We start from the raw sequence: 12,789 nt of genomic DNA on the forward strand, positions 1-12,789 counted from the left end.
ATATATATATGTTTTCTGTAAGGCGATATATAAATTATCCTACTCATACAAGACAATGCATTTATCATGCAAAATTCAATATTTTTCATGCAGGACATAAAGCAGTACTTACATTCGGCGTGGTCTCGCGTAGCCACTCGTCCGCTTGCTCATCAAAGTCCAGTTTACAGGCCAATCTCAGGTCATTCGCCGCCTCTTCAAACTTGCCAAGCAGGTGATAAGCTCGTCCTCTAAATTTGTGAGCCGCCGCGCTGTCCGGATTTAATTCTATGGCACGGTTACAGTCACGAATACAAGCGTTAGGCTTGTTCAGTATTAAGAAAACTTGACTGCGTTTAGCGTATAGCAAGGCTGCCTGAGGGTTCAATACAATGGCCTCGGTGTAAAGTTGTATGGCCTTTTCATAATCTTTCTCTACAAATGCTGAGACCGCTTCGGATCTTTTCGTTTGTGACTCTGCAATTTCCTCCTCTGTAGGTTGTAAAGTCAAGTTTCCCATTTTTTGAGGAGTGTCTTGATCTGGTTCTAAACAAAGAAAGAAATGCATGCTATATTAAGTAAGACAACTAAAACAACATTTCGAGAAAACTTGAAACCCACTGATTGCATTCAATCTACCCAAATATCGATATATCTATCTCACTTCAGCAAACATCCTCATTCACTCGCAAGTGCAACACAGAATCGTGTACAAAAATCTGGACTCTTAATTATTACGCAAAATAATGTAAATTACAGAGTTTAAAAAATTACTTTGTGTAGAACTATAATAATTATATATTTATAATAAGTTTTCTTCTTTAAAAAATAACAAGTTACTTTTCAGTTACTTCTTTGTCTATACACATTGCTATTTTAAATATGAGACTCTTACATTTCTAATATTATTATATAAATAATTTTACTTATTATACTAAACATGTTTATATGTATGCTACATTATTTTAAATATATAATTTTATATGTATAATAAATCAGTTATTTTAAAAATGTAAAATCAAAATATATTTAATATATTTTAACTAAATTAATAATTTATGATAAATTAATACATTTACAATCAAAATTATAAAATCAATATTTTTCAACTAAAAGTTCACAAACATAAACTGTCATAACTTTGTGATAAAATGATAATAAACTAATTGTTACTTATTTTAAAGAGTAAAGCGTCTATTTTAATTAGATAATAGCTATTCTTAAAAATAATTTATTACTCCATTGAATGCAGTGTATGTATTGACAAGTGTAAAATATATAAAATAATTATAGTTATTAAATTAGTTGCTAGTTAGAAAAAAATAATTATCAAGTTACAGTTACTAAAACAAATCTAATTTTGCAAAAATAACGAGATACTTCTCAACTCTGATAAAATAAATTTATACACATTATACATACATACACATATGTATGTGTATGTGTGTGTGTAATTTAGAAAAAATAAATATATACGAACCAATAACGCCAGTCATATCCAACTCCAAATCACTCTCTTCGCTTTCCTCATCTTCAGGTTCTGATACAGACTGTGGCTCTGCAGGTTTGCTCTCAAATTCTGTTTTGGTATCCGATGAACTGTTGGCTTTGGCCTCTGGTATCTTTCCACCATAATGTTCAATTAATTCCTTGATAAAGGACAATTTTGGGTCATGTAAAAGAGACGCATCATTCATGCACTGCTGTGTAAATACTTTTAGCTGCTGCGCAACTTTCTCGTTGAACACAGGCATCTCCATATTGCCTGCAAACAGATTTCAATCCATCAAATGCTATTAATCAAATGTCATTGTATAATAAAAATGCGTCTATAACATTGTAATACAAAAACAAAACAAAGATAAAGTTGTATATTTTCATACATTTAATAGTACATATTTACTACGTCCAATTTCAAGGACATGCAATTTAGGTTCTGCTTTTAGAAATAATAATTGAGAATTACCGCCAAATCAGACAAATTCACCGTTTATCACGAACGGGTAATCTTCCGAAGCAAACCTTTGCACGCTACCGTTTGTACTTATATTATTTACTCCGGATCACTTGATCGAAACGTACAACAAATCATATAAACACCGCGATTTCGCGATCTCATTCAAAGCCGGATACGGAAAACGCAGAACATTAAGAGCCATTACACATGAAATGCATAGTGTAGCACAAGCGTCAGCATGAAAAGGTACTTTAAGACCGTTGAGCCAATGAGCTCCCAACATAAAGTCGCCATATTTTGATTTACATAAGATACTCATTGGTCCAACGCTCTGCTATGTATACGCAGCTTATGTCATTTTGGCCACGTTCCGAAATTCAATAGGCAGAAAAATCTATAATGGCTGCGTTTCGATATTCACTGCCAGTACTAAAAATCTATAGTTTACATCATATACACTGTAGAATTTCAGTACTGGCGATGAATATCGGAACGCAGCCAATATACGCCAAAGTCTGTAGATGAAAGACGGGATGGGAAGGAAGGTCTTCCCATCCATATTTATACATTTAATCCCACATGGCCGGGCCAATACGATGTATCAATTCCACCTTCACTTTCGATTCCACATTTCACTCAATTTCACTTTTATTACTACTCATTTACTCTTCTCGTACAATAAACACTACACATACACTTTATAGCCCCAAAATGGCACTCATGCAAAAGCCTTCCTTCCCCTCCCTTCGTTCGTTCATCTACAGACTTTGATCCACTTTGATATACGCAATATAAATTATATTATAGATTTTCACTAGCAATAAAATTTGAAACGCAGCCTTTGTGTGTAATAATTCTAATACAGGGTCTACAATGTGTGAGCCGCAACCATAAGAATTAATGAATTATTTGATTATACTCACACTCGAGCGTAAAGATTGAACACCTCTACCTGCTGCGATCTGCGATTCCGAACAATTCCGAGCCCGAGCACACTCACATACACATCGCCGTTCCGTCTATCCGTGGCCGTGGCCGTTACGCGTTTGACTGTGCTCGGCGTGAGTCGTCGCACGCTCGGCTACCATCGGCCACGTTCGGCCGAGTCGGCGCGCCGAGTCGGCCGAACTACAGGCCGAGTCGCACCGAGCACACATTCAAGCCATTCAAGCGAGTGTGTTCATTGCTCGGGCTTGGAATCGCAGCGTAGCACTCACAGATAATCTCATCTCACCTTTTTGGAAAACGCTCAAAATAAAGCCAGCGACACGCGATGTTTGTTTTCATGTTGGATTACTTGCCTGGAAATACTCTGCTCTAATTAGTGCATTTTTATTTACCTTCAGAAATTCACCAATCAGAATAGAGTATATTTCCATTCAGTAAGCAAGACTGTATGAAAACAAGCTTCGTGTGCCGCTGGCTTTAGAAGCATAAATCAAAAAAGGTTTTAATATATATTACTTTAAAGTATTGCACATAAAAAGATAATATTTCATTTTTTTAACGTTTATTTCTATTTGTATTCGTCAGTGGAAAGGTTTGCGTGTTAAAAATATAAACGGGAAATTGACGATAATTCTCGACCAATCAAAAGTGGCCCTCCGATGGCCAGTCTCCATCTATACTTCAATGTGTTCACCGAGAGCACAATCTGCGGCGCCATTGCCATAGTATTCATCGAGTCCGCCGTCTAGTCGATCGCGCTGCCTCCGCGACACCCGTTTGCTCCGAAGTTTTCTCGACTCCAGCGGCGACATCGCCATTTTATGTGTTTGGTGCTGTCACAGAACGGGTGACACGGGTGCGTGCGTGCGTGCGTGCGTGCATGCGTGCGGTGCGGTGCGGTGCGGTGCGGTGCGGTGCGGTACGGTGCGGTGCGGTCGTGATACACCCCAGGAGCCAAGAGAGAAGTGCGTCCTCCCCGCGTCGGCGTCCAGAACGTTCCTGTGGCGCGCGATTTGCCTGGCGTCCGTTCGAGTGGAGGAGCATCCTCGGCATCGCTAAACATGTTGCCTGAACAACGGCCCGACCCGGACGCGTACAAGTAACGACGGCGGCGGCCATCGGCCATCGGGCGAAGCGCTCGCTCCGCTGCCAGCCAGGGGTGTCGGTCGCGGTCGTGCGAGGGGCACGCACACACGACACGGCGATCGGCTCATCGAGATGGTGTAGTGTGGCACGCGCGCGAGGCGGGCCCCCTGTGTAAGCGCGAGAGTGAGAGAGTGTGTTCTCGTCGTCGCCGTAGTAATAAAAAAGTGCATCTGCTGCGGATCGTGACTCCGCGTTTCCCACCCCTCGTCGCCCCCGTTGTATCGTCCGACTCTGTCGCCGACGATCGTCTCGAAGATCACTGTGCCATCGTCGTTGTCATCGTCATCGTCATCGTCGTTGCCGTCGCTGTCGCCGTCGCCGTCGTCGCCGCCGTCGTCGCCGTCGTCGCCGTCGTCGTCGCCGTCGTCGTCGTCGCCGTCGCCGTCGTCGTCGTCGTCGTCGTCGTCGTCGTCGTCGTCGTCGTCGTCGGCGGAGGACGTCGCGAGACGCCCGACCTTGTTATCAAGACCACGGATCCCACCACCGATTACCCTGGATTACTCGCGACACGACGCCTGCTGGCCATCAGTTACGATGACTACGGTGCGCGCCATACCCTCGGACAAGGTAAGCCTCCTCCCTTTCCCTCTCTATATCTCATTCATATCATATACGGTATCGCATCGGGTGCATCTATGTCGACCTACCTCTCCTCCCCCTCGCGCTTACGCGTCTCTCGTCATCGGTTGTCTCACGTCCACCGCACCCTTCCGATGGTCTCCCTTCTCCCCTCTCCCCACCCCTTTTCCCTGCTCCTCGTCTTCGCAGAGGACAGAGGAGAGAATCCTCGTTTCTCTCGCCACCTTCTGCCTCTCCTACGCCTCCCCCGCAGCAACCTCATCCTCCTCCTCCTCCTCCTCCTCTTCCTCGTCCAACTTCTGCATTTCCTCCTGCTCGCCTCCTCCTTCTTCTCCGCCTCGTCCCTTCGCACAGCCTTTTGCGCCATGACGTCGGAAAACTGTGAGATATACGTCGAACGTGACACTACGCGCATCTGCCACCCCGTGAAAATTTCGCGATCGACAGGATTTTCCGAGTAAGCGGAAGTATCGCCTACCGCGGTTCGCGAGAATGATAATGGGGAGTAATTTGCGGAATAATTAGAGGGTTTATGGGCGGGAAAAGTGTTCAGGGATTTTCAGGGGATTTCTTTTTGATTCTTGAAAATCATGAATTTTTATCGAAATTTTTGGAATGTATCTTTAAATTTATATTCTATCTTTCTGTGAACAGCTGGCTTCTTTGAATATTTTTTTTTTTTTGATAATGCAATATGGTCGACACTTATTGTAACGAATGTAGCATATCTCTCGTATAACTTATAAGTTTTTATTTAAAAAATCAGTGACATTAGAAGATACATCCTATGTTGTGTGTTTAATCGTCTTTCGAATTTTATACGAATTTCGAGTTAAATTCGTGTATTGCGAAGAGATATTCTATGCCTTAAGTAGTTCATGTTATTTCTTTTTAGTACTTTCTCAAATTTAATATTGAAAACTCAAGAGGTTGTATGATTAAGAAATCTTGTAATACAACAAGTTTTAACATAAAAATGAAATCGTCTGTATCGATCTACAGCAGATCTTGGTGTTAATTTTTGTATGATTTTTATTACCATCTCCAGCTCACGTGAATTGCACGCTGCAATTTTGTCAATGTTAACATACAGTTTTTACATGAAACCAGAATGTGTAATTTACACAAATTAAATTGACAAGCAATTAAATAATATTGATGCATGCTCAGAAACCGTCTTTCCTCTCCTCGGAAAATAATTTAAAATACCTGTAAATAGTTTAATTTACATCAAATTTAATTTAAATTAAAAAATAAATTTATTTCAAAGCACCATTAAAACATTCTTTTATATCTCACATGAAATTCTAAACAAACTTCTTGGCAAATCCAGAAACTCTTGGGGAATTCTTTTAGAAAATTTTAATAAACTGAATGAGAAAACAAGATAAGAACGAAACAGGAAAAGTTGCGGATTTGATGTTTCCGGAATTAATTACATGAATATTGTTTCAATATTTAATTATATCCAACTTGGATAAATCGGACGCTCATTATTGCTCATTGTCTTGACATTTGTAAAATGATTCAGAGATTTGCCTCGCGGCTGATAAAAATGAGAAAACATAGAATTGAAAAGGAAATGAGATAAGGTGCGAAAGTACGAAACATCACGGCTGACTTACTCCCAAGCCAGACAAGATATGAAGTATTCCAATTTAAAAATATTGAATGAATGCTTCTCTTGTCTCTTTATCTCTCCATTGCCGTCATTTAAACCAGTGTTTCAACAGATAAACCAGTGTTGTTTGTTACTGTTGTGTACGAATTTGTTTTTTCTTCCTAATACATTCAAATTTCTTTCTTTATTCTTTATTTAAGAATATATGTGTCACACTTCAAAACGTTATCGAAAATATAAAAATATCAGTGATCTTTCTCTTGTTATGTTCGAGCACGTGTGTAAAATTTAAACACGATTCTTAACCATTGTTTTAATAGTTATTTACTTTCCGGTTGATTCTTATGTAGAATCGCGTTTTATAGTATTTTTTTGCAAATTTGATAACGGGACAGAGAGAGAGAGAGAGAGATTTGCTGTCCTTGTTTTACATTGACATTGATTTCCATTAGATGGATGGAACTCTGAATCGAGCGACATCACTTGTTAGCGCTAAACGCGACACTAAATGCATCGTACCATGGACCTTGATACCTTTAACGTATGTTCCGTTTCATAACAAACCATGATTCACAAACTTACGTTCCATACCGCAATTGTCATTATATTCTCCCCCTCCTGCTCCTCTTGTCTCTCTTTCACTCGCGTATTATCGTGCATTTAACGCGAGTGATTAAGTAGGATTCTGAGTCTCATTTTTCCGTCACGCCACTCACGTCCATTGCGCTCGTTATTTTCGCGTAATGAGACATTACTTAGTGCTGAACGTGAAACACAAAATATCGCATATGTCGCTAAACGCGAAAGACTAAATACTAGAATTTTTTACCTGTCAGCATGAAAAAAAATTCTTCCGGCACCCTCATCGTTATTAATTCAAAGTGTTTACTACTGCGAAAAAATCGAGAAATATTTTCGAGAAGATTTCTTTTTTACCCTTGAAAATTAAAGATTCATGAGATATTGGTATTCGGAAAATTTGTGAATTTTATACTTTTACATTTAAATTCTACCTCACAAAATTTCGATCATTTTCTTCTTGATAATTCAAAAAGTGACGACAATTGATTAGCAGTAAATATGGCACACATATCTACACATACGTTATAATACTTTATATTTACTCAATAACTCGATATTGACTCTGTAGTGCGCAGTTCTGTAATATATTTCGTTCAATTTATACGTAAATTTTATCTAAACTATATGTATATATATACATGTCTAAACTATGTTTATACCTTAGTTTATACATACATGTATAATTCATAATAGTACTAAAATACTTTTATTTAAAGTAACGTCGTTAAGTATACTTTTGAATTTTGTACTTCTGATAAGCTAGATCCATGTATTACGGGACAGATCGTTAGGGACTGTTTAGATCATATTATTTATTACTATTATTTATTAACTCTTTTTGCAAACTCAACATTTACGACTTAAATGACTTTTTTATATATAAGGAACGTTGTTATAAAACACAAAAGAAATTTATTTTAAAAACGCATTAAAATATTTTTTAATTTTACCTCTAATCTTTTTCTAATTTTATTTCCTAGAAAATTTTAAATTAAATTCTTTGAAAATACAGAAATTTTAAGGGAATTTTTTGTACAAAATTTAAGTAAATATCTTGTTTAAGGAGAAGACCTATAGATAATTAAGAACAAAGTCTTTCTGAAATTTTTTGTGAAAAAACAAGGATGAAAAAGTCGCGTTTGTCCTGTATTGTGAAGATCACTTTTCTCTATTTGATCACTCAAATACACATGATTTTTCCATTTTTCCGTTTTTTTTTAAAATTCGTAAAGTTAGATCTCGTCTATATACATATGGTTCTTTAATTAGGAATGAACTCTTTTTCAAAGATAAATTTTGAGAGAAATGGAGATATTGGATATTGTTTGAATGGAAAAATTAACACGTCACACTTAAAAGTAGATTTTGTAAACTTACGTGAATATAATGCTAAAACAATTGTCTAAATTATTCCATCCGCAATTCTCATGATATCCAGGAAGTCAGAAAATTCAAATAAGTGTTATTAATTCAAATAAGTGTTAATTATTAATAATTATTTATACAGAAAAAAAGTAATTTATCCAATAAAATGTGTAATTGCGGGCTGCCACTATAGATATACTCGATACAATAATATTTGCTATTAATGCAAGTACAATGTTGATATTGCAATAGCATATATTATTGTATTGAGTATATCTGTAGTTAGTAGCTCGCAACTACACATTTTGTTGAATTAATTACTTTTTTCTCTGTGTGGAATTAATGTATTCTGGATTTAAAAAATGCTCAGTTGCGTGATTGAAATAGATTTGAAGTATTTCTTGCAAAAAGAATCTAAGGAGAACATAATGCGCATCTTTTTGCATCAAGATATAACGTTTCAAACTAAAGACAAGAAAAAGCTATTGATTTGCGTAACAAATAACGATCAACTTTAATTTTATTGTTGGATTAAATGAATTTTATCTTCTCAGACTCATATATATGAAATAAAATGTTTCTCTTTTATTTATTAGATTATTATGCTCAATTAATTCTATAAATTTGGAATGTAAAATTCGAAATTTACTTTTTTGGGAGATTGCAATTGATTTAAATAATACAAATATTATTTTAAACTTTTTTTATAATCGTTTAAAAACACGAAATCAATAACACATTGTGTTTATTTGAAGTCTATGAATGAGATCCTTAAAAATATCGCGTCGATTTAAAAGTCAAGGATAAAAAGTGGCTGTTATTTACCGAATGATTATTCAATCTTTCCAATGTATTGCGTGTTTATGGATGAATTTAAACGTTATTTTTTCTTTTCTTTCATCACTCGTATCAGCTTTTTCGCGAAAAATTGTGAAGCAACGTGTGATTGCGTTGTGTGGCATTCAAAACGAAAGTCAAGCATCCGAATTTCAACTCTATTATCATATTTTTAGAAATTATAATTTCTATCTATTGTACGCTAGTCTATATATACGCTAGTCTTTTGATTACGGCCGTAAGATTTGCCGCGGATAATATGCTCTTTCACGCATCAGCTTCGCTTCTCTCATCGCGTCAACAACTTCTTAATGTAATATTCCAGAATGAAACGTTTTATTCTTCTTCACATTAAGATATTTAAATGTAATTAAAGTATCGATTGACCCATTCATAATGCTCTTGAGTGTCTTCATAATAATAACATTGCATTTACATCCTAGAGTTTGTAAATCCAAGTGTCCATCTAACGTTTTAATTATATTATTAAATATTACATATTTTATTGCAAACCAAGCATATGTAAATTTGCAATTATTTTAAGATACAAATTATGAATTAATCTATTTTTTCTGAGTATTTACTTAATTGGTTTAGTTTAAAAGTTTCTTAATATAATTAAAATGAATTCTGTACAGTATATAAAATTGTCATTTCAATTATTCTTTTTTATGTATCAAGGTTTTATTACTAAAGCTTTCAGGATATTTAAGAGCGTATCCAAGATTTTTTGAAGAAAGAAATTTATTAATTTAATATTTTTTTGCTTTAATAATTTTTTTATATACTTTTAGCATTTTTAGAATGTCTCTTTGTTTTTAATTTTAAATACGAGAAATATTATGTTTTATAAATGATGATTTTTTTTTAATAAAGACTTATTAAAGACATATTATTAAAAAGAAAATGTATATCTTTATTATTGGTTTAGTATTATTATTACATATATACAAAATATTCATGGACATTTTTACAAGGAAAGAAGGAATAATAAAGAATATGAAATTTAAAAAATTATGTGATTTACTTGATGTGCAATATATTACGATATTTCTTTTTCAAACCGCGGTTTAACGTTCTCAGGATTTACAGTAATATCTCTGTGAATTGACATAAGTGAACCATACCATTCAGACGATCTTTTGCGCCATTATATTGCACAAATAATTTTTTAATCTTAAAGATGAAAGTCCTTTTGCGCACACGAATAGTAGTGTTACTAATATTTTTAGTAATTTCGAAATGTTATGAAAAAGATATAACGAATGATTTTCGGAGGTAGGGGAATTCAGTCTTTCTTTCAAATTCCGTCCTCTCACATGTGCTCGTTTCTCAGAGTAATATTTTGATCTACAATGTCTGATCCACAATTGTAACTTACGAGACATTACACGCAACCGTTTGTTCCTAGACGTCGATAGATTCCGACAATAATGACGAAAATTTATCAATCATTGTATTAGAAATAATAGTCTGTGTTCTGTTCTTATTCGTGTCGAATGATAAGCAAGCAACTTCGGGCGGTTTTTGACGAGGCAACTACGACGAGCTTAAAGATCTATCTCTCTTTTTCCGTCAGCGTTTCACGGCCGTTTCTATCAGATTCATGTACCGTTGCGACGTGGCGCATTATGATCATGCGCGATTATACGCGCCGCATGCAACAAAGGAGCGTGGCGAATACGCGCAACCTCCTTACGCGTTTGAGTCTGAGATTGAGACTCTGAAAGTAGAAGACTTGAAAAAAAATACAGTTCTTGTAACGCCACACACGTTGCGTTTCTCCGTTTTCTTTGGATCGCATAAATGTAAACTGAATAGATATATGTGAGAAGTAAACACGTGAAAATTAGATTCTCTTCTTCTTGGATCTGAAAATTCCTTTGATGATTAAGTCCGCCAATAAACGTATACTAGTCATGCAATTAACCGTTTTTTTTTTTTTTCGAATTTCATGAGACACAACCAGCTGTGCATGTTGAGCGAACACCTGCACGAATAAATTCTCATATATGGTAATTATCATTTTTTTGCAAAGTTTTAGCTTTTTATAAAATCGCATAGAGTATCACGATAAAGTAGACCTGGGCTTTGCGTTAAGTTTCTTTTACGATATTTTTTCGTCTCCCAAAAGAACGAGAATATAAGATCTATCCTGATTTTAATGAGCAACGTTATTTCTTGAGAAAAAAACGAAATATTTTTTAATATGCTGTCCCAAGTATGTGCTCCTTTTGCACGACGTATAAAGATCGGGGCTCTACATCGTGTAGACACACAGTTTCTTCTCGGCCTGTGTTTTCCTGCTCAAGTATCGTGCGTTATTACTTTCGTCGGAAGTTGGCGCAATGACGGTGCGATATTACTGTCGGGGAGGGATACTTAACATTGCAAATTTAAGGGCCCAAGCGGCGCGAGTTTCGAGAATGTATAAATAAACAAACAAGATCTCTTCATCTGCACTTTCTTATACGCTTCCTACATTTGAAAGGAAACAAATGCGTATTCGCCTAATGTAATTATATTTTATCGCAATAATAATTCGATCGTTAGAAGGAGAAAGAGAACGGAAAAATTGTAGGAAAGTATAGAAAGCGGAGTCAGGAAGGACGGATGTCCATTTTCCCAACTAAATAAGTCTTCAATTTAACTTTTTTAGCATGAAAAATAGTCAGTTATGAAACTAATATTCCGCCGATTTTAGCGTGAGATTAAATCGACTACGAATCCATCAAGAAAACCGTAGTAAATTGAGACATTCAATGTAAATTAAGATATTTTTCTTATAACGAAATAACAATCACTCCAAATAATTCAGCGATTGTGTTGCATTATTTGGAGTACAGGGAACATTAAAAAATAGATCGATTTTAATATGTTTATCGAGAAGTGCACGATCGTAACAATGCGACATCCGGTGGACGTGGAATGGAGCGGGATCGTTTGCGTGATATCTGTAACGCCGTCATCGAGTCGGCGCTTTTTGTCCCGAAGGGGAAAAAAACGAGCGGGTGAATCACGTCCGGACAGAAATCTTTTCGCGCAAATTTTATTATCGAAGGCGAACGCGTGCACAATGTGTATCGCTTTTGTTCGCCGCCAAGGCTAATATCCGTCGGCATGATTATGTGGAGGAAAAAAAAAAAAGGGACGAGACTGGACATTGTGGTCTCTATTTCTCGGCAGACTATAAACGGACCCCACTTTCACTTTACGTCTGTACCGCTCGGAAACTAATGGCGCTCTGACGCCAACTAGCGTACCTGTACATTCCTAAGACTTTAAATTGAATTATGGTCGATGTCTCGAGTCGATCCCTTCATCTGCTAAATTAGGAGGTAAATTCGCGCTGGGGTACAAAACTATCCCAGTGTGACGTTCTAAGATTAATTAGACATGTTCGTGCTTGCACCTATCCTTATTATTTGGTTACCACGCGATTTAACCTTCCCGACTCATTAAAAAACTCCAACTTCTGAATTACCGAGTAAACATACAAATGTGTGACTGTGCGTATCTGCATATGTGTATGTCGTAGCGAGCGGTGAATGTTAAGATATGTAAATATACTGTAAACATGATGGCGCACGTGTGTGTGTGATAGATAATACTGTGAAATTCTGCGTATTTCACGGTACTACGTTAAACAAACATCGATGAGAGGCTACAGCATTACGCCGGAATCGTTACAGCTGTCGCAATTGTGCACGTCCGATTGGCCGTCCTATTGCGATCTAGGTACTTTACACACACGATGAGCAGGTACCGGGGTGTG

At 36.5% G+C, this 12,789-nt stretch overlaps 2 protein-coding genes and 1 long non-coding RNA gene across 5 annotated transcripts in view; 1 reads left to right on the forward strand and 2 right to left on the reverse strand.

The window, feature by feature from the left end:
* LOC105829145 (putative protein FAM10A4) overlaps positions 1 to 2,986 on the reverse strand; it is a 30,082-nt gene extending 27,096 nt beyond the window's left edge. The window contains exons 1-3 of one of the 3 annotated variants that reach the window (XM_036293818.1): positions 2,860 to 2,986; positions 1,460 to 1,744; positions 113 to 525 (exon numbers count right to left, since the gene is read on the reverse strand). In XM_036293818.1, coding sequence (XP_036149711.1) covers positions 113 to 525; positions 1,460 to 1,739 — 693 coding nt within the window. In that variant the 5' untranslated portion in view covers positions 1,740 to 1,744; positions 2,860 to 2,986. Of the gene's footprint in view, positions 1 to 112; positions 526 to 1,459; positions 1,745 to 1,862; positions 2,126 to 2,859 lie in introns of those variants that run through there. The other 2 variants (XM_036293817.1, XM_036293819.1) reach the window with 2 other exon arrangements.
* A 674-nt stretch (positions 2,987 to 3,660) lies between these two features.
* The window catches only part of LOC105838770 (ubiquitin-like protein 3), a 50,146-nt gene continuing 41,017 nt past the window's right edge, over positions 3,661 to 12,789 (forward strand). The window contains exon 1 of the mRNA XM_036293822.1: positions 3,661 to 4,597. Within this exon, the coding sequence (XP_036149715.1) occupies positions 4,565 to 4,597 (33 nt within the window). The 5' untranslated portion in view covers positions 3,661 to 4,564. The remainder of the gene's footprint in view (positions 4,598 to 12,789) is intronic.
* Positions 5,645 to 7,751, reverse strand: LOC118647890. Its single transcript, XR_004965049.1, has 2 exons — positions 6,813 to 7,751; positions 5,645 to 5,818 (listed from the first exon to the last, which is right to left on the reverse strand). It is a non-coding gene; the product is annotated as an uncharacterized LOC118647890 (long non-coding RNA).

This window comes from Monomorium pharaonis, chromosome 11 (assembly GCF_013373865.1).
Source record: "Monomorium pharaonis isolate MP-MQ-018 chromosome 11, ASM1337386v2, whole genome shotgun sequence".
Taxonomy (NCBI): Eukaryota; Metazoa; Arthropoda; class Insecta; order Hymenoptera; family Formicidae; genus Monomorium; species Monomorium pharaonis.